General features: G+C 41.2%; 1 protein-coding gene across 2 annotated transcripts in view; it reads left to right on the top strand.

The window, feature by feature from the left end:
* The window catches only part of AHCTF1 (AT-hook containing transcription factor 1), a 1,132,528-nt gene that overhangs the window by 190,135 nt on the left and 916,541 nt on the right, over positions 1–25,852 (top strand). For both annotated transcript variants that reach the window (XM_078649035.1, XM_078649034.1), the window contains exons 4-7: positions 14,431–14,611; positions 18,321–18,528; positions 24,200–24,316; positions 25,444–25,528. In XM_078649035.1, the coding sequence (XP_078505161.1) occupies positions 14,431–14,611; positions 18,321–18,528; positions 24,200–24,316; positions 25,444–25,528 (591 nt within the window). The remainder of the gene's footprint in view (positions 1–14,430; positions 14,612–18,320; positions 18,529–24,199; positions 24,317–25,443; positions 25,529–25,852) is intronic.

Genomic DNA, 25,852 nt, shown 5'->3' with positions numbered 1-25,852 from the left:
TTTTGAAACAGGAAAACATCAGACGGGTAAAATGGTTGGACTCCTAATAAGCTGTTCCCAGGGTGTCACTGTCTCCAACACCATAAAGTTGTGAAGCCTCGGAGACTCCGTCTTTTCCCATTCCTCTATAGCTGTGCTCTCCAATTGCAATCCCAATCGAGTGCAATCAAACAAGGGGACCAAAGGATGGACCAAGGGAAGTTGGAATTCGTCTTTAAATTGCGCAAATCTGTAAAACACAATGTGAGAAAGTGCCATCTTTCTTGCATGGTATGACTGGCAGGAAACCCTAAGTGAGGAACGGGGGTGTGCCAGCCTGTTCCAACTCCACCCCTCAGGTGGGAGAGGCGAGGTGAAGCACAACTCCGGGCTCCGGCCATCTTGAAGATGGGGAGCCCTGCCCAATCAGAGATAGGCTCCTGCCCCCTCCCATAGGAAAGGAGCATGATGGGGGGGTGTACTCACCCCAGGACAGGGACCCATTGGTCCCTACCTGTAACGTCCCTACATTTAGTATTTAGGGACACCCTGAACCTTCCTCAGATCCCGATTTGAAAACAAGAAAGAACATCAAGCAGAAGAAGACCTGCCGTGCAGCTGCTAACAAGAGGCCAACACCAACTGACTTGGCCCCATCCCTACAGGCCTGTTGATCCTTGAACCTGCTCCTGCTAAATCCCGGCGTCTCCTGCAGACTGCAACCTCAAAAACCCCGGAGGACCTGCCTGCCTTGAACATCTTAAAGCAGTAGTTCCCAAACTGTGCGCCATGGCACCCCAGTGCGCCATCAGAACTCACCAGGGGCGCCGGGCACTTCTTGGGACTGTGGGAAAAGTTCTGCTCTAGTACTTTAACTAGCCCAATGCTTTCCTTTCATTCCTTTCACCCTGCGATTCTTTCTTTTTCATACTACGGCTCCGTTATAAAGACATGCACTTAACTTTTTTTGTTATGTGCATTAGGAGGCCCGAGTAACCGATGTGTGAATGCCATGTGGGGAAGTTACAGAAGCTGCACCGGTCAGCGTCTGGAATGGTTTGAACTAGCGCATGACAAATAAAAAGCGTGTGCCCTTAGGCAGGGCCAAGCTAAATCAGGACAGTGATGCCGAGCGAGTGTTGTTTCTGCCATCAGCCACTCTTATACATGGAAAATCGGGTAAACATGATCATGTGAAGGGGGTTCAAATTACCATCAGCTGCGAGTTTTGTGGGTGTTTTAAGATTCCTGGCGAACTGTGCAATGTTCGTTGTAACCATTCCTGCCACTGAAAATACCATTTGCTCAGTTGGCTTGCCCTATTTTTCAAAGTTAAAAATCCAAACTGCTTACGCTCTATTCTTTCAAAATGTTCACCGCTCTGTGTGTACTGTAAACCTAATCATTGATATGCAGTGGCACACGCATGTTTGAAAACACCCACACATGTATTTAAATGGGTTTATCGAATCACATGGATTGTTCAGTGTAATTTTGGAGTAGTTGAAAAACGATTGAATGATGGGCTGCGGCTATTATACTCAAATCTTGTTTATTACAGCCCGGTGCCACTGTTATACACATACAGTGTTTTTTTTTTTAATCGGACGCCAGGTAGATGCAATGACGTCTTGAGCGTCACGTGCAACTGGCTGCATGTTAAGTGAGAACGCAGACATCTCCTGCTGCAGTCCAAAGTACCTACCTGCAGAGGAAATGAATAAGAAAGTTAAAAGTAGCAACTATTATTTTGAAATATGATGCCTCTTATCTAACCACACTTAGTTCTAACACGCAGCACCAAACTTCTGCAGCTCATGGTAATGAAGGTTATTATTGGTCAGTCAGGAGGTTTGCAGGGCATCGTGAACGAGGATATGATAGGTAGGAGAACGCTTCCATTTCCCGGCTGTGATGGAGCAGGCAAGATGTTTTGTGGCATTTTCAGGGAGAGCCACCAATGAAGAATAATCAAAATTGAAGACATTAGCAATGTTTCACTTACTGGTGCCGATATTGAGTAAAAAACTACAGTCATGTGCAGTACACTACATAGGATCTGAACTGCTTAGTAAAGGGTACACAATAATTAGATGGCTTGCTTAGCAAGGAGAAGAATGAAATAGAATGAATATTGGTATTATGGTTATATTTTATTCATGCTGCTATACCAGTGTGTTCCTATGTCTGACACACAAATCTGCACGAGTCCGTTGGGAGGTGAACGCACAGTGCTGATGATTTCAATGTTCACACTTTGGGAATGTTTGATCTAAACAAGAAATGTCCTGCTAAACTTACTTCAATCGTTAAACAGGACTGATTTCTTACATAGCACAGGTACAGATTCACAGCGACACATCTACCTTCAAAGAATGAGCCTTTCCATGACAATAAGAAAGTGCACTCTTTGCACACAGTAAAATAGGAAAGGATGTTTTCTTGATCATGGGCTATTGATCGTGGTAGTAGTCACAGTGGGTTTACAATTTCAGTGCTTTCAGTGTTTAAAGAAAATGAGCAAAAAAATATGCAGGTGATGAGGGGTACTCCCTGGCATCAGGTGGCACTAATATGCTTTTAAAACCTGTATTGACAACATATCCAGGAATATCGTGTAATGGCCCAAAAAGAAATGCCAGATTCTAACCGGTAACATTTGTATAGATTCCCTGCTGCTGGTAATGAAACAGAAGCCACGCGTTGAAATATATAATTTTGTAAATCTGGACACCACATTCCCTTGGTTGGATAAAAAATAGATTGCCATTGTGCTATAAAAAAAATAACCCAAAGAGTACTTGGAGTGACAGAGCTGCGCAGAGACCGCTGCAGTAAAGGCAAGAGTGAGTAGGTCTTCTAACCTTGACTTGCGAACTGAAAGGTTTACTGAAGAAAGCTGCTAGTCTCCGCTGATGTCATGCAGTTAGCCCAGAAAACTTACCCTAAGGTCAGCACTGCAGAAGCCAACAGACCAATTTCCTTCATTTCGCTTATCTTTCCTTCCTCTGATTTTACATTAGTTCACCTTACAATTCACGTCCAGGGTATGCGTTTGCCGACAACACCAGTAAGCCTCCATGAAGAATAATCAAAATTGAGGACATTAGCAATGTTTCACTTATTGGTGCCGATATTGAGTAAAAAAACTACAGTCATGTGCAGTACACTACATAGGATCTGAACTGCTTAGTAAAGGGTACACAATAATTAGATGGCTTGCTTAGCAAGGAGCAGAATGAAATAGAATGAATATTGGTATTATGGTTATATTTTATTCATGCTGCTATACATATATATTTTAAAGCCAAGGAAGATTTTATTCTCCTTGGAGATTTTAACATTCATATTGATTTACCCAGTCATTTAGATACTATGGCCCTGGTCGCTGACCTCTCAAGTTTAGGACTTATAATCCAGAACAAGGGTCCAACGCACTCGGGTGGACATACACTTGACCTAATTTTAACTAATTGTCCTAAAATATGTTGTCCCCCAATTCCTGTTAGTTGGTCGGATCATTATGTGATAGGATTTACCTTACTAGGCTCTCATCCACCACATCAAAAGCCACTTCCTGCAGTATGGAGAAGACAATGGCACAAAATTACTGTAGAAGAACTTCAGAAAGTTTGGAATGAACCTTCCCTCTCTGAAGACGATGATATCGAATTAGGTCTGACCAAGTTTAAAAAAGCACTTCTAGAGGCAGTGGACCTACTTGCACCGCTGAAACTGCATAAACAGTATCCCAATTCTAAGCAGGAAGCCTGGTATACTGAAGATCTGAAGGTAGAGAAGCAGCAATGTAGAAGACTGGAGAGGACATGGAGAAAAACACATACACCTGCCAGTAAAAAGCTATATCTGGAGGCCCAATCAAATTATCACAAACATATAAAACAAGCTAGGAAAAATAGTCTTGCGTTACAAATAACAGAAGCAGGAAATTCAGCAAGAGAACTTTTATAAAATTCTCCAATCATTTGTTAAGCCCACAGCGTGTGAAAGCCCTGATGATTTTTCTCAAACGCTATGCGATGATATTTCCGCATTCTTTGAGAACAAGATTGAACTCATTTATTCGTAAAAACACGGCGCTACCATGGTCAGACCTTAACAACCTCCGTCCGATTTCCCTCCTGCCCCATCTGAGTAAGATGACTGAGAGGCATGTCAATACACACGTGTCCAAATTCATCGAGGCAGCGGACGGTCTGGACCCTTCTCAATCTGGGTTCAGACCAAATCACAGCACAGAGTCAGCTCTCCTCTCCGTGACCGATACCATCCGGATGGCACAGGATAGAGGAGGCTCCATGATTCTGGTGCTGTTAGATTTGTCCGCTGCCTTCGACACGGTGTCACATGACATTCTTATCAGTCGTCTGAAGAGGGTAGGGATCGACGGAGTGGCCTTATCATGGCTAGAGAGTTTCATCACTGGCCGCTCACAAAGTGTTCGATTAGGCTCCCACTTTTCCATCTCTAGGGAGCTCACCAAGGGGTTCCACAGAGCTCATGCTTAAGCCCCACATTGTTTAATGTGTATGTGGCCCCCTTGGCGGAAATTGTGAGAGAGTATGGGTTCACACCAATATCTTACGCTGTCGACACCCAGCTTTTGTTCCCTTTCCAGACCATGACACCAGTAGTTAAAAGCTCCTTTGCTGCAGGAATGAGAGCCATATCCAGCTGGATGACCTCTAATTGCCTGTAGTGCAATGTGAGCAAGACGGAGGTCATGCTCTTCGGAGATGCCCCGCTCCTCTGGTCACCTGAGTGGTGGCCTCCTGACTTAGGCCCTGCCCCTTGTCCAAAGGAGACAGTGAAAAATCTTGGGGTCAAGCTGGATCGATCTTTAATACTTAAAGATCATGCTACCCAGGTAACAGGATCTTGTTTGAGGGTCATTGGACTATTGAGGAGGATATTTCCATACTTAGCAGATAGCCACAGAAAAACTTTAGTACAGACATTGGTAATTAGCAGGCTTGATTACTGCAATGGGCTGCTCATTTCTGCCAATGAAGAACAGTTGGGCAGGCTACAAGTAGCTCAGAACACGGCTGCCAGGCTGATTCTAAATGTCCCAGCCAGATCTTTATCTCGCCCTTTGTTAAACAAGTTACACTTGCTACCCATTAGCCAGAGGGTGAAATTTAAGATTTGTTGCATTATTCATAAATGCCTGTTTGGAGTTGGCCCTAGATACCTATCCGAAATATTCAAACTTTATGAGCCAGGTCGCTCTTTGCGCTCCAAGAGTCAAGCTCTGCTCCAAGTACCTAGGATCAAAAAGGAGAGACAGGGAGGCCGAGCTCTATCTTATAAAGGCCCTATTCTTTGGAACTCCCTGCCCCTCACCCTTAGGCTAAATTCCAGTTTGACTGCATTTAGGAAATGCCTAAAGACTCATTTTTTTTGACCTGGTAGTCTTTCCAGTATTTCTGCCTGTGTATCCTTGTTTAGTTCAGCTTATGGTAAGAACGTAAGAGCGGAGATACCCCTTCGGGGGTCGAATTCCTGCGCTATATAAGAAACTAAATAAAAATAAATGAATAAATGCCAAAAGTAGCCATGTGACATAACATTTTCTCATTTATTACATCCTCTTAATCACTGTACATTCCAGCACCTGTGGTCGGGCTTACATCACCCCACCCAAAAAAAGTTGACATGATGGGGAGCCGCGGCCAACGGGCAATTATGTCAAGGGAGCCACGGGTCGAAAAAGTTTGGGAACCACTGTCTTGAAGACTGGGACTCCCATGAGCAGTGGTTCTGCTCAAACAGCAACACTCCTGGTGCCAGTCAGGAACCGCGAATCCAGCACACACTGCACCCACCGAGCCCGGCCTGTGCCTGAGTGAACAAAGACCACAAGAAGCTCCCCCCGACGATTGTGTCCATAAATCCAGTCCCCAAGGTCCTTCCTCGACGACCCTGGCGACGCCTGTAGCTTCACAACAGGGGACCCCTCCAACCGCGACCAGAAGAGGTAAGATTTGCAGATGTCAAAAAGCACCCAGCGCCCCCCGGCCCCCTATATCCAACTCCTGGGTGCCTAGTTATCCTCCAAGATCCCAACTTACCTCTCGAAGTGGTGGTCGCTCCTGAAGAATCTCCGTCCCCGAGCCTGCAGCCTTTGTTCACCTTCCAGCTTTCCCCTTGACTAACATTGAGCCCCCGAAGGCACAAAAGCACCCTGCACCCAGCTGCACGAGTGCCCCTGGGAGTGCAACCTCTGTCCTAATCTACTTCCCTATTATCCCTGAGCAAGTGACCAGGAGCCCAGCTCCCACAGCCGTGTGGCCTGCTAGCCAGCAGCCACCAACCAAAGGCCCCCCTGCCTCCCTTAGGATAACATTGGGCCTACTCTCTCTGCACCGGCTGCCCCTGTGCCACTGAGGGTGTAACAACTGTACCTACCTGACCCTGGGAGACCCCTGAGTCTATGCCCAGAACCTTAACTCTGCCAGTCGAGTACTTACCCAAAAGCCGATAACTCACTTTTCTTCCATAGGGTAACATTGACTGGTTTTACTTGGAAATTCTTCGTGTCGAGTTTTGAAACTTTAAAATATTCATCTAAAATCAGCTGTATCACGAAAACGCTCACCTGTTACCAGGGAGATCCCAGTGCTGGATCTTGGTGCTCACAGCTGACCCTGAAAAGTAATTCTAACCGTACTTGCCAGTAACTTGAGTTTTCTTCCATAGGATAACATTGCCTGCTTTTTGCTGAAAAAATTCTTAAGTGTCGATTTTTTAAACTTACAAATGTTTGTTAAAAATCGCCTGTATGACATAAACAAATTCTTTCAATTGTTTACAGGAGATGCAGCAGTGCTGGATCCAGGATCCAACACTGCTAAGTGAATTTCCTCTCATAGGGATTACATTGGTGATTGTGTGAGAAAAAGGTTTTAAGTGTCAACTTTTAAAATACAATACTATTCCTTAAAAACCACTACTTTAACCAAAACGCTTTTACTCAACTGTTTACAGGAGTTGTCCCAGGGCTGAATCTAGGATCCAGGCCTGTGATTAGAAAAGTAATCCATAAAGTAATTAATTGCATCGAACTACAAATTCCCATTGAGCTCAATGTTGCATTGTGTTGCCTATTGCAACAGCTGTAACTACTGTAGTTAAAAAGTCTATTGCCTATTTGAAAAGTATTTACCTAAAGTAACTCATTCTGAGAAAGTATATTTTTATACCTGTTGGTTCTAAAATAAAACAACTGTATATTTTTATACAAAACATTGGCCTAGAGTTCAGTTCTTGAGTGTGTGAGACCATTTGCTGACTGGGTGTGTACAACACATGCTTTACACTGTCCTATGATACTGCCTTACTGCTCGACCAAGCTACCACTTTAGAGAGTAAGGTTATATCTAACTTTAGCCTCTGCCATACCTCTGGGGGGACTGTGGACTCTGTGCACACTGTATAATACTTTGGTCCAGTGTATACAGACACACTTTCTTACACACAATAATGGGCAGTTTATATCTCATTCGTTTAGGTAATCTAGTGTATTTTTTTAAAGATGTGTAGCTGGGAATCTGCCTCGCTTAGCAACTGTTAGAGATAGAAATAATCTGACGCGTTGGTAGCATTGATCGCACTAAACAACTAGTCTAAAAATGCTACTTGGTGGTACTTTTTAGGTCTCGCCTGGCGTTGCAGCGCGAAAGCGCTGTCGCCAGCGAGACTTATTGTCAGCGTGATGCCTCCCAAGGGAGACACGCTGTCGCCAGCGAGACTTATTGTCAGCGTGATGCCTCCCAAGGGAGACAGACCGGAGCACGACCAGATTGTGGTCTGTGGACGCGCACGTACAGCCACGCGCGCGTCCTCAGACCACACGCACATCCCCAGCATACAGTTTCACGTTCGCGCGTACAGCCACGCGCACATTTCCTGTCATGCTTCACAGTGTAACTATCGGGCCATTGACTCACCCGGTCGGGGGGCGGGGGGGGCGGGGGGGCATGGGGGGGTTCTTGTTAGCTCTTCCAGCCTTCAGCCACTCATGTTCACTCTTTCAGCCTGCGATAAATCTCGCAAATAAAGTCTCCTTACAATTTACGGGCCGCGCCGTGCCAGAATCTGTTGCCATAAATTCACCAACTCAAAGCATCAATACAGCAAGACTTACCTATCGTCTCGCGACGGAGGATCTTCCATAAAAAAAATCTGATGTCTCCGCTTTGCTTTTTCGACTCGAAAGTACTTAAACAATTGAAGGCAGAGGAAGCCAATCATAAATCTCGCTCGTATTGAGTGACACGCAATGGGCAGTAGAGGAACGGGCAGCATTTGTGCACGTCCCCATGAAGCCCGCAATTGTTTCAAAGAGAAAGATACGGACTCATTGAAGACGACCCCCTTTCCCAGTAAGAGTACCGCCCCCGCTGACAGGAAGTGACCTCTAAGTCGCTGGTGCACGAGGGAACAATTCCAGGCTGCGTGCGCTGCCGGTCGTGCAGAAGGGTCTCTGATAGGCTGACATCGGTGAAGTCAGACCTCTGTGGCAGGTTTTAGGGCGGGGTGTGCAATCTTATGAAGCTCCGTGTATTCTTGATGCCTTATTTCCTTGATATTAATGTTATCGAAAATATTCTGTATATGTTGATAGTGAAGCAGTTGGGTTTGTATCCCCTCCCCAGCTGATAATCTGCCATATATTGTAAGTTGTTTATAGTTTCCAAATATGTTGTTCGAGCAAGCCATTCACTAGCTTCTGTCTTCTGACGTGTCCATGCATGATTGGATTTGTAAAATCTATACACTCTGTGGTTCCTTTCGGTTTCTCTCCTGTAACGAACTTAGGAAAATGTTTAAAATGTGTTCAGTACTTTGCCGAAAGTTCTCTACCAAATATAAGCACATTTTAAAATATTTGGCCGGCTTGGTCGCTAAGTGCAAATGAACAGCTTTCGTTGACTTATTTTATAGGTTCTTATTAAACAGTCCAGCTAAAGCATAATGTATATTCTGCTCTTAATGCCCTAAGTTATTCTGCTTATATTGATGCTCCTGTGTCAGTATTATACTATGTAGTGCACGGCATAGGCAGTAGTTTATCAGCACTCTACCAGCGGTACTATACTTATGCGATACACTGTGAGGATTATGAAACGTTAAATATATATCCAATTGGCAAATGTACAGCCAGGGTGCCAAAACCTCGGTCTCTGTATAAATGTATCATGCTTATGAATGTTGCCTAGACGGGTGCAAGACAGTTCTTGAAAACAGGGCAATTGCTGGAACCAGTGGCTGTTGCCAAACGCTGAAATGGAGCAGTTCTAAAATCGAAAGAAAGGCATGCGTTCTAAAAATTGTCTGGTTTTTTTAGACTGAAGCATCCTAGCCATTTCCAAGTCTCCTTGGTCCGAAGTGCTTTCCTTCACTTTCTTTCTCATTAATTTCTCCTGAGGATTATCACTTTTGCACAGCGCGCATACTAAGTCAACTCTGATATACTTTGGTTTATTAATGGAATATCATCTTGTCTGGCGACTGATACCCGCTACAGAGAGCAATAACAGATATTACAACATTGGAATGTTTGGAGCACCATAGAAAACACTGGAGTGCTCTGGTCTTCTAATAGGGGCCTTTAATGGACGGTAGAGCTCGCAATGACGGGCTCTAAGGCTATGTTAAAAAGCCCTGAATCAGAATATGTCTCAGGCTGATAATGAGGACCAGGGCCTTTAACACCCTTTATAACATGAGGGAGAAGATCTCTATGGCTAATAGAACATTCCACCCACTGGGAATAGATAACAAAATAATAAACAGGAAGAAACCGAAAGACAAGCTTTGGAATGTTGGAGCAGAAGGTATGTGCCAGCCGTTGATATCACTGGGGCACTTCATTTTCTTCAGTGGAGCTGTCAACAGTCTAGTGTTCGAAAATGCAATATTACATAACACAAAACAGATGTTTATATCCTCTGCCTTACCACTCTCCTATTATGTTTTTTATGTACTATCTTTTGTTATTCCCTCCTTCAATAAATATCTGAACTTAAAAAAAAGGGTATCTTGACACCTTAAAAATAAATAAACAGTGGAACTTAAATTAGTACGTAAGTACATCTTAAGGCAGTGCGTTTCTGCACTGCCTTAATACTGCATCCTAATTGTGTGTTTCGTTGATGCGGTGTTTGTCCAGCTTATTCTGCCTGAACTCTACTTTTACCTATTACATGAACTCTTGGCCTCAAAGACTTTAAAAACTGCTGCTTCTTCCTTCCTTGTCAACATTTTCTGCTGTCCGATATTAAATATTGAAGGAGTTTCTTTTCATTGAAGCAGTGAAGCTTTGTAGTCCTTCCAAACTCCTGCAGGTGATAAAATATCATCTACATTAAAAAGTTGCTTTTGTGCAATCTTTTTTTATTATTTGCTGTATTATCTCATGTAAAGTTGAAATTATTTTGATCCCACTGTGTACCTATGAAATATAATGTATTAATCAAAAGTGACTTGCGTCCCTTAATTCTCTGGTTTTAGCTTATTGGACATATATATATGTAGTAACATCTTAGGATGTCATTTTATTTTTGAATTCTTATAGCCTTGTTAAACATGAAGGTGTGGGCTTCCAGGATGTACTCCAAATTAAATTCTGATTTTACTCCTAGTCGCCTTGAGGCTCTGAGTAGCTGGGTGGCCATACAATAATAAATGAAGTGGCCCAGTAGATGGTTTTTAGCTTTCTTAGTCGAGCAAATATTTCTCTTTATTGTAAGTTTTGATTTCATTGATAGGACCAACTAAATAAATGCAAAGTTAATTACGCACATAAGGTCCGTGAAACAGCCTGTTATGTCCCTGTTCTCGCTGCCATTCACGATGATGTGAAGCCGGATCCTGTCTATCAAGAGGCAGACCAGCAATGAGTGCCAACCAATCCACCCACTAGACAGTCAAATATGTCGTTCTACTATCCCAAATATATTACAATTAACACTTCTAATTGGTAGTGAGAATCGGCATGTAATCAGCAACTTGGAAGGCAGAGGACTTGTTTTTAGTAACCATCTGCACGGTCCCCGAGGGCTCAGACACCCTGCAGTGCTGGGCTCATTATCGCCCCGCCCCTTACCTCATCCTTCAATGAATATGAAGGCCACCCGCTTTAATTTGGTTACGCAGATCAGCGTGGCACACAGTGCTCTCTCTTTACATGTATCGGCGTTGGATTCTTAAACAGCCGGTCCACAACAATTGGGACATGTTCTCCCTCCTTCAGATTGGTAGAGAGTGGAAACTTTGAACCACACAATGGGAGCAGTGTTTTATTCCTCGACAGACTAAAATAGGTTTGCTGTACATTATTTTAAGGCTGCACACCTTTTAATTACTCTCCAGCAGCCCTCACGCTCAGCTGCCACTCACTTCTCTCCTCTGCTGCCTCCTCCTCCTCCTCCTCTCCTCTTATTACAAGGAACGCACCTTTTAACAACACACATATAAACAGAGAGTGCCCTATTACCCTGTGGGTTGCCCTCCCTCCACCACCACTCAATTTGCATGTCATCATTCATTGTATTATGACCAGGTTCCAGTACGTTAAGGTAGCCATGTTGTTCCTGCTTACATTTGACATGCTATATTTTATCTTGTTATTTTAACAGCAGTCTACTCGTTTTCTCTTTACATGCATCGGCGTCGGATTGTTTCACTGCCCGCACACAACAGTTGGGACATGCTCTTCTCCCCTCCACATGGGCAGAGAGTGCGAAGTTTGAACCACACAATGGGAGCGGTGTTTCATTTCTTGCCAGCCACTAAAATAGGCTTCTAAAGTTATCGTTCCTCGGAAGTTGTGAAAGCCGAGCATGTACCATCATTCGTCCACTTTAACAGCCCAATTCTGCATTGTTTCTCTACTCCAAACTTCATTGTGCAGATAAATCAATATGCTACTTTGCTTCAATGTAATTACTTTTCAGCGTTGTTCTCTTCTTTTTTATCTAATTAGCGTGTATTGTATGTGCTTACGTAGTGCCCCAAGCTCCCACACTATCTCTTTTTTTAACACCCAAATACACCATCTTCAGCTCAGCTCCTACCTATCTATTTTTCTTTTAGTCACCAGAAAGGCAATGCTATCCACACAGTTCCATGCCACACAATTCAACTTCACACATTTCCAATCTAAACCACATACTTCAACACTAAACCACATAATTCAACTCAACAACACAATTACACAGCACACCACAAACTTCCAGATCATGGCACAAACACTAACAGCACACCACATAACTAAACACCCTTACTTATCACTCCACAACAGAAAATGCACTCCCACATAATTACACTCCATAACACACAATCCCACTCCACAAAATTAAAGTAACTCAATACCACATAATTACTATTCACATATTTCCACTGCACACCATGCCACATAATTCCAATCAAACTATATAATTCCACTATACATCACATACATACACTCCATAACACATAGGTAAAAGACATTGTCATTTACAACGCCAATAGCTCTAACTCTAGGAAATGCGAGACCTATTGCATTTCCAATGCTTGTTTAGATGTGGAAGGGCTAATCCCCCTTCTTGGTACTTCAACTGCAGGGTTGTCAGTTTGGGGCCAGCTTTCTTCCCCTGCCATATAAAGCTACAAAACAGTCAATTTCATTAAATAAAGACTGGGAATTTTTTTGCATAACATTTGTGAAAATAAAAACAAAGTGGAAGAATAACCATTTTAATTTAGGCTACTTGACCTATTATAACAAGGGGTAACGGTACTGCCTCGTCTTTTACACTATGGGGGTGGCGGAGCTTTTAAAGCATTTATACACAGTGAAGTGATTTTGTTTACAGCCCAGGTTAATTAACTTGGTACTAGAAGGTATCCGGATAGGGCCTTGGAATGGATAGCAGGCTCCAACAAGGATATCAAATTCTGAAAGACTTTTTATATCTAAGGAAATTGTTATCAAAATAGCTGCTTTCAAAATGTTTATGAAAAAATAAACATATAGGGCGCTTCCTGGAAAGATCCGTCGGGAAAAAGACATAAGGAGATCATTAAGACTATGTACGATGAAGTCGAAGGTCGCATGGTTGTCGGAACAGGTTGTCAGTGTTTTTTCGGCCGATATGTAAGATTGGATGCCCCTCTCAGAGATCTTCTCCGGTTTATATCGAGTAATATCTACGCTCAATCCTATTGACGACTCTCTCCAATGAGGCTCAAGCCAGTATCATGTCTCTGATTACGTCTGCTGAAGTACAAAACTCAATTAGATCACAGATGCAAAAGCCTGGGGATGCGATGGGTTACCAGTAGAAATCTACAAGGTATTTGAAACACACGTTCTCAAGGTCGTAGTAATTTAATTTAATTGTTGCTGGATGTGAGCTGCTTAGATCTTTTTTCAGAAGCTGTAATCATGAGTTTCTTGAAGACAGAAAAGCCTTCCAATAAACCTGGCTCTTATCGCCCTATAGGTTTACTGAACCAGGATTACAAGCTATTTGCTCAAATAATTGTCATCTGGGTATCTCCCCTAGCGCCTAGTTTCATTCATCTTGACCGATGTGGATTTCTGCCAAGCAGATTAATTTCACTTAACACCAATGCTCTACTGCAGGTGATTTATTACTGCTCTGACAACTCTATAAAGTCGGCTATTATCATGCTTAACACCGAAAAAAATCTAAAAATTCCGCAAATTTGTATTGAAATAATTATGTTGTCACCATTAAAAAGGCACATGATGTACTTGAGCAGTGGCAGTCTTTACCCCTTATAATGACTATCAAATTGAATTGTAGCTTCTTCTACAATAGGAAGGCACTACATAAATGCTAAAAATGCAGTACAGTCTCTACCAGTGTCAGCCTTGGCATGGTCTTTTTCCATAATATTTATAGTATCCCAGTTCATGTTGTATCTGATGCCTCTTGTACTTTAAGCGCCTATAAAATATTGGCATTGGCCAGAACCAATGTTATTTAGCTACAAATACCCAACGTATCCCTATGTATGGCCTTCTTTGGCATGCATAGTGCCCATGCCATTTAAAAAAAAACTAAATGCATGGTTAATAATCCCTTTATCAGACATGTTGACAACAAACTTCATTTGTCCACTAAATTATTAGCAATCTTTCCAATTCTTATATTGGTCAGGCAATGTGCTCAAAAGGCTTTTATTTTATAATAAAATCACTGTAGTTGGTATAGCGGGGAAAGCGAAGGGGTAAATGTCCCCATTCCTGAAGTAAAATTTTTAATTATGAAGTTTTTAAAAATTGTTGTTTAAAAATTGTTAGTTTGCTGCGATTACTAAAATGGAGTAAATGTGTGCATTCACTTACAGAGAAGCAGAATAATCCTTCCATTGTAGTTTAACCTAATAAATATGTGTTTATTTATTTTACAGGTCACTGCAATTGAACCAATAATTAATCATGGGGGAGCCAGTGCAAGCACTCAGCACTTGCACCAAAGTTTACGGTGGTTTTTTGGTGTGGCAGCAGTGGTTACAGATGTTGGGCATATCCTCCTCGTTGACTTGTGCTTGGATGATTTGTCATGCAGTCACGATGAAATGGAGGCCTCAGGTATATCATTCCTTTTTTATTTTGACTGAAGCCAATGAAATACACTTCTGATTTTGGTTTATGTACATCAACAAAGCAATCCTGTCTCGGCAACATTTGTTTTACAACACTTATTACCTGGAGTATTGATGTCCAGAATAGTAACTAGGATTCCACTTATCTGTCATATCGATCTTAAGCAAGGTCTGAATAATTGTTTAAGCTCTCTTATATTGGGTCGGCTCCCTAAAACGATCTGCACATGGACATAATGTAGAAAATATGAATATTTTTGTAATTTCCAGATGTTTTAAATACACGTTCCTTAGTAAAATTTAATATGTTATTACCTTTGCTTCAAGAGTCATAGCCCTTTGTGTAAAGTCTTAGGTAGTTATCATCTTTCGACTAGAAAATGTCATAGCCAATCAAATTACCTGCTATCTTTCAACAGATCTAAACGATTTGAAAAATGCAAGCTTTTTGTGAACCCCGCACTGTATATTTTGGTGCCAACTCATTGCTTGAAATCCATGACATCACATGCCCTTGGATACCTCATTGAACATTGGAAGTGCGGATTCAAATGTCTCTGAAAGATAAACTTAAATATCTCACTAAAGTAGCCTATTTTTATCAATCTTGTGAGGATGAAAGGCTGAGTGGACTCACCAGAATTTGAACCTGTGACCATTTAATCAAATGCAGATCAGTGGAGTGGAGTATTCCACTGAGCCACCAACCCAGAACGTTTAATGATGGCACATCTTAGAGCTTATCATTAAATCCGCATTTCCTCACTGAAAGTGTACTGATTATAAGCAGGGGGAATGGGGAGTCCCCGGTGGATGTAGATGTGATTCCCTAGTCTAACATGAATTTACAATGCATTGGTCTCGGCATTGTTAATGTTAGAGCTATTGGCATTGCTCATGACATTATTTTTATTAATGTTTTTTTTTTCCCAAACATAAATAAATGGCATTGTCATTTACAATGCCAATAGCTTAATCGCTCGCAAATCTGCAGGGTGCAGGTATTCAATCAATCAATTGTGTTTTATCTTTGCATACTGCAAAGCCTTGTAGAAAGGGTGACATGGAGACTCTGGCCTTACTGGTGTGGGGTTCTAGCGCAGGTGCTGAGCAATAGCCACATTAAATATATGTTCGTAGCCGCCTGTAAGCACAGCTGCCACTAGCTGCGCGCCCTCTGCCCTGCGGCTCCGCCTTTCACCCATGGACAGACACAGGGGCTGGGGCCTAAGACTGCCCGGCCTCTGCAGCTGCCTCTCTGGGGCGGTCAGGGCCATTTCCTGGCTCTAAGAAAGAGTTGCCGAGCTGTTGCTTAGGTTGAGATTTCGACAGCGATCGGAGGTGAGCATGGCTAGTAATGTGTATGGACATTTACCCACACCCCTCCCTATAAAACACCAAATACTTCATATACGAGGGCAGGGCCCCGAAGGTAAATTGCATGCGATTCGAAGCCGACCCATCGTAAAATCGAACTCCCGCCGGCAAATTGCGATTAAATCCTCCCGCCCCGTTTGTTCAGTAGAGTGAACATTAACGCTACCGCCCAGATCCGCCACTGAAGCCCACGAAACGGCACCTTTGCCTGATAATAGCAGGAGGAGAGGACGTGTGAAGTACAGGGTAATCAAGTCTAAACTAAATGAGATTTACAAAGATTAGTGGCCCAGTAACATGATCTGGTCATGAACTGTTGAGCAAGCAACAACGCAGCAGCTGGCAAGGCTGCCACATATCTGATGGCGGCGAGGCCAAGTAACCTTCAGAGCCAGAGTGTCACGCATGACCGACAAACAAACGTGCAAGCATTCTGTACAAGTTACTTGCGTAGATAAAACAAGGAAAATGAGTTCCACGATGCAGGTGTGGCTAAAGGTGAGAAAGGTAAAACGCATTGATCCTAGTCATGCTTATTTAGCAATTTTTAACAAATATTAACTAAACTGCGCCACAATGCGTGCAGCGGTTTTCCATCTCCTCCAGTGAAGCTGGATAGAGGTGGCTGATTTCAACACATGAAAGAAGGCGCCCTTGGAATGGCTGTGTGCAGCCCAGCCCGCTCAGCGAAGCTTTTATCGCCGCCGCGCGCTGTTATGCAGACTCCCCCTGCATTCCAGAGAGGGAGAGGCGCGCGACGCGATCCGCTCTGCATTGCCAGGCTGTGGAGACAAGACCTGGCCGCGCGCACAACGTTATCCTATGGGAAAACGCTGCGCGCGGCCAGGTCTTGTCTCACTTCGGTGTTCTCAGACTGCTGAGACGCCGACAATAGTTCTCTGGCGAGAACGCGCTTTCAGCGCGTTACTAGCCGAGCCCTAAAAAAGCCCTCCGCGAAGCCTGCTACCCATAGCAAATACCGTCCAGTCCCATCTGCATTACCCTCCTAAAATTCTAGAAACTCATATTAATCAGCACTTTGATTTTCTTGAAGCCAGTCACCTCTTGGACCCTTCTCAATCTGGGTTCCTTAACATACGCAGCTCTTAATATGCCCTTCTAGCAGAATCTGCCAATCTCCAAGTGACTGTGGACCAAGGTTGCTCCCTGCCTAGGTCCTATTGGACTTGTCCGCAGCATCCAACACAGGTTCCCACCATGCCCTTCAATAGTTTCTTGCTGAATTTGGTATTTGTAGCAATGCCCCAGGTTGCTTCCTTCCTTCTGAGCACACAGAAGCAGTTTCTCCTAAACATTGTCTTCTGTGTTCCATAGGGTTCCTCACTAGGCTTGATGCTCTTTAATATCTGCATCTCTCTAGGCAACATCCTTCTCTGGAAAATCATTAATTTATATGGGCTCAAATTTATGTTGTATGCTGATAATACAAATTTTGAGTAGGTTTGATGATGATCTTGTCCACTGACAAACCAACCTTTGCAACTACTTTGCTGATGTAGAAATATTGTTTAAGTCCAAGTGGCTGCAACTGAGCTCCGACAAAAAAGAAAAGGTGTTGGTAGTTTGTGGGTCTTCCTTGAAGGCTTTCAGAATTAGGACCCCTCCCTCCCTCTCTGGCTCTGTCCGCTATCTCAGATTAATTTTTTACACTGCTCTTCGTTTTTCTCCTCCGATCTAAAAAATTACTGTCTTTTAAGTCAGTAACCTGTCAATTGTTTGACTACAGTTGCGATCATAAGCAATGACTACATTCCTCTCTGAATCAGAAATCAGAATCCATTCTCTCATGATCCCTCCTAGTAGGGATCGCATAACCCCTTTAACAAGTCAGAACAAATGTTCTGGCCCTTACGGTGCTTTACTACTTGCGAAAGGGTTATGTATTTTTTTTAAACATATTGCAGTTCCAATCTCCCAGTTCCTCCCGAATTTTCTATTTCTCTACCCAGCTCACAGTATCCCGTTTAAAGAAAAATGGAATTCAGTCTGTAGAATGGATATGGAAGCTTGAGATGTTTCGTAGTTCTATTGCAACCGGACTCTAAGCTATCTTTGACATCCTTTCTATAAACACCCTTACTATAAACTAATTTGACATGTCTGAGGTTTTGCATGCTGTTTTCCTTTTCTATTACAGTCATGGTGCATGATAGTTACATTTTTTTTCTTTTTTACTTTTGGCTCTATTCCTATTTATTGGCTGAAGCAAAATGTTACCATAAATCAGATATAATGGTAGTGTGTGTTACTCAAATTCTTTCCCGAGTTATTGTTAAATGGCCTTTTTTGTTGTGCAGACCTCGAAGTGATGAGTGGGATCTCTGCTGACATTCCCCACATCCGAGAGAATGTAACCAGACAGCGCAGACATCTCTGCCTTCAGCTACTGAATCCATCAGGGAACACAGTTACGTCCCTTTACTACATATCAAGAACAAATCACCTAGCTGTCGGCTTTGCAACTGGATATCTTTCCCTCTGGAACATGAAAACCTTGAAAAGAGAGTAAGTGTATAATACTGGAATGCTAGTTTGATTTTAAAATTTCAAAGAGGATTAGATTTTTACACATTTCTGCCTGGCCAGTCTGACTATTGATCACCTAGCAATTATTCTATAATTTCTATAAATACTTGTGTCTATTCCCCCTTCACACCTGTTAACAAGTTCTATTTATTTGCAGCTGATTCTGAAATGTTTTGAGTATGTGAATGTTGATGTGGTCTTGCAAAAGCGCTGTCGCTTTGGCACTTGCTTAATGCTGCAGTTTTCTAAGATGAGGTGATGTGAAAGTATGATTACATTTTCATTAAAGGATATCCAAATGATGGACTAATTAGGCCTAGAAGAGGACGAGATGTTGATGTTTTGAAAAGTTCTTATAAACTTCTCTGTGGTAGTTCCCTACTTTTAATGTTGCTTTGTATTTCAGTTTTAGGAATTCATAAATGATGAGACTAAATTGTCACCCGGATATTTTCGCGATCTGGTGATCTCCTCTTGAGAATATAGTACATTGGTGCATCCAAATTGTTTTGCTGACATGTACACCAGCAGATCTTTTAAAATTTGCATACAAGTGCCAGTGCACGTAATGTTGCACTGTGCAGGATTTACTACTTATATTGCGCAAGCTGTTGACCTGAGCACATGTAGGTGCAGCCTTCAGGCACACAGAATGGAGAAGTTTCACTAGCAGCTAATTAAACAATTTTACTTATATAGCACATATTGTAGACCTAATTTAATCTCGGTGCTGCAAACAGATGAAAGGAGTGAAGAGATGGAACATGTAGCCAACCTTTTACTACAGACCTGAAAAGGGATAAGTGACTGGCTTCAGTCAATATGGAACCTATAGAGTACTCCATGCATTAGGACTGGGAACAGTGAACCATCGGTCTCTGCAGATGTATTTCAGCTCAAGGGATTAATTAGAACAGATTAGTTAGCTCACCTCACGACACATTAGAATAGGTGACATGTACCAGTTTATAGCTAGATAGCAAGGGGCCTCTTCATGTGAACACTTTACCATGTCTGCCAGGTTTACTATTCTCAGGCAGACAATTCCACGCTTGACTAAGGTTGGAGGCAAAGTTGTCTTTTATCTCCATTAGTGTTTTTTCTTACTACAAATTATATTCTAGGAGCCATCCTGTAAACACCAGTAACCAGAACAGTAAGAAACCTAGACATTCTGTCACAGTGACTGTCCTTTTGGCATTAACTGATAATACCTAAAATATCAAAATTGATACAACCTGACCGAACACCACAATAGGAATGATCTGAAATAAAAAGTGAAAGATCATGATTTTGATGAAAATATTGGCTGTAAAAACAAGTAGGCTACTTACTTTACATGTTAAAACTCTTGAGGCTAACATTTTGAATAGCTCAGAATCACTATTTCACAAAACAGGACTCGGAAGGCATCTTACAGCAAATACAATTAATACAGTAGTGTTAGTGAAAACTGTGGTATTCCAGATGTGGACACCTTGTTTTATGAAGCTGAATAATGGGCCTATTCTGCCTATGTCACTGAAATGAGTCTTTGAACATCATTTCTGGAAAGAGGCCTAAAAACCAGATCAGTGCACACACCAAGTGCTTTGGACTTTGTGAAACCGCTCACGGGTTAGTTGGGAAGAAGGACAAAATCTCAGAAAGGGAGTAGTCTCATCTCTGCTGAAATGATGGATACAACAATTTACAAAATATTTCTTATATAAAATGTGTAAATAATATAAAAGGGGAACTGGACCGATAAGTTGTAAGCAGGAACTGTCTTGGTTGAAAGACTTATGAAAAACTCAAAACATTTACACATGATGTGGGAAGGGGTTGTAAATGTGCATGTACTCTTTGGTATTCTCTGCATAAAGCCACATAGGACTGTGCCACGCAGAAATCTCTTTAAACAAGAAAACATTTTGTGCATGAGGCTGCTAATGCTTGATCACGTAAATGTATGATATTTGGTTTGAGGAAGAGGTCGGTGAGTGGTCATCATGGGAAAAAGACCAGGATTTCATTATAAACCAAGTGCAAGTTTAAAGTGTGGAGTCTTTGCAGGGCTAATATTCTTTCAATCCTGTCTGTTTGCCAACCTTCCAGTACCTCCTCATCATTTCTATTTCTCCTCTGTAACGTTCACCCTCACATTACCACCTTCTCTAAGTTTCTCATTTCTCAGAACAAAATTCAGATTTAAAGGTTTAATATCCCCAAACCCTCCTCCTTTGACAGACTGATCACCACAGGGCCAAGCTGTGCAAAAACTCAACAAATATGAATCTGCGGCTCTTTTCATGAGTTTTAACTTGAGAGATAAGCTAAAGGCTATTCATTCAAGTTTTGTTTTGTCTGGTACAAGGTTCAATATTATGTACATTCATTATCTATAATCTATCATCCACAGGTCCTCTGACACCAAGTATGTAGCTTCGTTCTTAATAGAGGCTAAATAAAATTCATAGACCAAAATATTTGCCTACTTGAATGAGGTTTCTGATGAAGATATTCCAACTAGAGATTTCTCGATTCATATTGCCAAACGGGGCCCAGTTTGTTCTACGAAGCAGAGCACTTTGATGAATAAAGTGACTCTTTAAGAGTTTGACAAAAATAGGGGAATTTTTTATGCTTGCAACCGTTGCTCCATAGAAGTTTGTTCATCTGGCTGTGTAGCTGTTCAAAAAAGAACTTCCTAGCCACATCAAACCACCAGGAGCTATCTTTAAGGATAGAAACACTCTTCGTAGATAAGAGGCTGGGGCCCAATAACTGCCCCCAGCTTAAGGTATGTAGGACAATGTATGTGCCATCACCTCATGCTTATGATCATCAGGTCGGAGATACTTAAGGTTTGGCTAAAACAATTCTCCTCATCCTAGAGTGGAAAGAATAGTATTTCAGTACTGGACATTTAATGTTGAAACACAGTTTCTAATACCTGTACTGTCCCTCTATATTTCATCCTCTGAAGCTTCGACAGTCTGGACTTTTAAACTAACGACATTCTCTTTTAAAGCTTTTATATTATATGAAAGGTTTGTCCAGCAGGAGAACTAGATGCTTATTGGTTTCATGATATTTAGCGATAAAAACAAATGGGAACCCCTGCTTTAGAATAGGATGTATTTTGATTAAACAATTTTCGGGCTGTTTAGATTTGCTACAAGACTGGGCACTAAGCATTTGAAAGAAATGATTACCATTTATAAAGCAAATGTTTAGTGGGGGCAACCTATGGGGCTGGTATCTGGGGGTACTCCAGCGCAGATACTATTCAGTATGTGGAAAATAGATGACTGTAAAGATTGCTTTCAGTTCCCTCTAGCTGCTGCAGTTACATCTGTCATGTAGAACTTGGTGTACCTTTTTTAGAAGATAAAATTAATGCCGTCCCTCTTTTATCGTGGAGTGCAGTGTGTTTAAAAGAGGCAGCCTCTTTCAACAGGAAGGTAAGTGACTGCTTGGTTCAGGAAGTGTTGCAACAAATCCCCTGCTTAAATCGTATCAAGACTTAATGTTGAAATATTGGTTTGCCTATCCTACTTGGAGAACCCTGAATCATTGAGGTGAATAACTAAGTGATCTCTCAAGGATCATCACTAATTTGCGAATTGAAGAAAGGGAACATAAGGCGACTGTGATACCACATAGTCCTTTGATTAGTGTTTGGTCTGCAGCCACATCTCAATATGATTCAGAATGTGCAACATACCATTTTATTGACTTGATTTAGTCTAGGTACCATCCATTATTTATATACTTTTAAGGAGGTTAGAAAACATAGCAGACAATTAGCACTGTGACAGAGTTATAACTTTTTACAGCAAACTAATCTCCATCTCACCTTTTCTTGAGTTTTGTTACACCGAGGAAAAGATTAATTTTTCTTATTGATCTGATCTTTAAATTGTATATAATGTAGGACTGCCCTGCAGGATCTCGAGCAAAGTAATTCCTGTTTTACTTGTTGTTCGATTGTGAACTTTTTTGTGCAAGTTAAGAAAACTAGAAAGTGGGGAATGGTATTTTAGACTAGATTTTTCTTGTGAAATTATATTTTTAGGATATAATGAGGAACGTTTTATATCTTTGTCATGTGGATTTTAAATTTTATGAAACATGTTATGTTTTGAGACTTTTATGGGTGTTTAGGATTTTAAAAAAAATATTCATCTTTATGAAAAAATGTTGATGTGTGATTTATATGACTAAGTTAGTCAATTAAAGTCGACTTGAATACTTTTTGGGTTTTGACGAGCATCTGGCCTATTTTCTTTTATTTACATAGTTTGCCTTTCGGCCACAAAGCCTTGGCAAAAAGTCTTGCAGATCTAATTTGTCAAGATTTCAGAGATGCTTCATTGACTAAAATTAGGGATTGTGTTGTGCAAGCTATCTCATCGGAAAACCGATAAATTATTCTGTCAGTTAAATGTTGGATAATTATTTGAATATTTTGTTTAACCTGGACCGTGACTGAAAATTAGTAGATATTCTATTATCTAGACCACTCCCACCACCTTGTTGTCATGCCCTCCTTGACACTGACAGTGTATTAAATCAGTGTTAATATTCTATGCAAAACAAAAGACAGCCTGATTTACACATTTTTCTGCTGACTCCCTGACAAGTCTACATTAAGTTTCTAGTTTTCACGCTTGCACATAAGCGTCTTTCTGGCTATTTCAACGTATACCTAATACGAAAACAAAGGTATCTCTTCCTAAACAGTACCACACCCTTCCTTGTGTGACTTGGCAAGGACTTCCAGCCTGTTTGCTTTACAAAGAGGTTTGATGTTTCTCTGGAGCATGCTTCTCTGTAGAGAACGCACATCTTTGGTATAGTCCACTATTTCACATTAGATTTGCAACAGCTACCAGTTACTTGCTTCATGATCACTATAGGCATTCTTCCCTTTCAATAATTTCGTGGATGCATTGAGTGGTTGCACAGTTGTATAATCCGTTTTTTCTTCTCACTTGTCTTTGATCTGGTTATCTAAATGTTTCAGAGGAAATAACCAAGCTCTTCTGAAGCACACCTTGGAGTCTTGTACTTTTTCTGACCCTCAGAGTATTAATCTTTGTCTCATTTGACAATATACTATCAGCTTCTTTGGCGCTCAATTATTCCCCTTTTTTGTGGTGCTTCATTGTCGTCCTTTCTCCTGTTGAGCCTTCCTTGGTCCCTGTTCACCTCCCATTTGCCCAACTTTCCATTGTTCTTAAATTTGTAAGATTAGCCAAAATGTAGTCCTATTAACTTAGTAAAATATTTAACATCTCCACTTTTTCTTTTTTTTACGGCGTTGCACTTTTGTTTTTTATTCCTTGCTTATTTTGATCTGCTTGCTTAGCAATGTGCCTACACACTAATCTCTGTAGGAAAGACACTTGTTTTAGGGTTTAAATGCTTGATAGAAGATAAGCAGATATAGCTATGATTTGTGGATAGATATCCCTGTACCTGTGTTCTTTGATTAAATTGCATCTAGAAATTGCGCTGTAAAGAACGTTTTTCTTATTATTCAGTACAGCGCTTGGGTTTTAAGCTATCTGTGTTTGTCATATGTAAACGGACTTGAACAATTGTTTTTCTTTACTGTGTTGTGAGTCACTGACTATTCATTCACTTTCAATTCTTCCTGTAGTTACCACTGCCTTTTGGAAGGAGGAAGGGTTCCAGTGTATGCAGTTACTTTTCAAGAGCCTGAGAACGATCCTCGCAACTGCTGTTACTTATGGGCTGTGCAGTCTACCCAAGAGAGGTAAGTTATTCTATCAATGATTACTATGATTTATGCTTTTATACTTCAGTTGTGTTTTATATGGGTAAATCTTGCAAACTGGAACAAAGACCAGTTAATACGGTATGAAAATAAGACCTTGTATGGAAAAAGCATTCGTGCAAGGACAATAAATAATCTCAAGATTTGTTGTGTGCTTTATTTGTGGATCTTCATTAATGTTTTAATTATTAGAATGCTTCTCTTGTTTGGAGTCCATAATAGTTTAATAAGTAATATATACATTTTTTTAAATGATCTTAAAGAAGCATGTATGTCAGAGACTGTTTTTTTGCCATTAGGGATTTTTATTTAGTACAGTGAGATGTGTAACTTTAAATTTCCTCACACAGAAAAAAAAAATTGAAAAATTGCTATCTCACTTTACTGCGGAGATTTCCTTTGCAACTGATAATGAGGGGGGTATTTCTCGTGAGGGCGGATTTTGGGGTCTCTAACTAATGTGAAATTGGAATGTAAAACGTGTACTCCACTTTCCAGCAAGGATTAACATACACTTTATTTGGCAAGTTTCTATGCAGCACACTATCAATCTGGTTATGGGTACTAAATACGAACAGGTAGACCTGTAATTCACAAATAACTGTTCAGCCTATCTTTACTTCTCATTTCTGTCAAGAAAATACCTTAGTGATAGTTTACAATTTTAAATACAATTGTACCTCTCTGCAACTGAGGTCTATTTGTGGAAGAAAGATGGTAAAAAAAAATAGCTAATTGATATGAAAGCCTGATGACTTTTGGAATGTAATGTTCTTAAGTGATCCTTATTGTGATGCAAGGCAGGTAATCCACATGAACAAGAGAGAGAATTTAGATGACACTATTGTAAATACAAATAGCATTGAATGTGTATGATGAAAATACTATGTACAGTTCACTACAGTGAATGATTTGTATGTGACTATTATGCAGTATTTTATAGTAATAAGTGTGGCTGCATGACATCAGGTTCATATGCCAAGGTTGTTTCAATTGTAAATTGTGCACTTATTTGTTAGCTGGCATTGCCATTTCATGTATCACTTGAATTGATGGAGTGCTCGCATTGGGCTGGTTTTCACTTGAAATGGTTTGGTTTGTTACAGTGAAGGAGACCTAGTGAGCCTGCATCTTCTGCAACTGGCCTTTGGAGACCGGAAGTGCTTGGCATCTGGGCAAATCCTGTATGAGGTACACTGTTAAACTAGACAACTCTTCCCTTAAATGTGCATGATGGCTCAATCAGTTGGTACTTTCATATACAATTTGAATAAATCCACATCAGTTTGGAGATTGTCTTCAGGCATTAATTTGTGCCTGAAACCTGTTTTGATTGCAGTTATTATGTAACACATGTTGCATATGCTCCACGTGTTATTTCTTTAGTTACTCTTACCATGTTTTTTCATCTATCTTGAAGTGGCATTTTTAGAACAAAATGTGCACTGTTCAAATAAAGTTACATATTTACACCTACAATAGCACCTAAAATCTAAAGCATGCACTTACAAGTTT

The sequence above is a fragment of the Lissotriton helveticus genome, chromosome 6 (assembly GCF_964261635.1).
Source record: "Lissotriton helveticus chromosome 6, aLisHel1.1, whole genome shotgun sequence".
Classification (NCBI taxonomy): Eukaryota; Metazoa; Chordata; class Amphibia; order Caudata; family Salamandridae; genus Lissotriton; species Lissotriton helveticus.
This window is presented reverse-complemented; position numbering and strand designations above follow the sequence as displayed.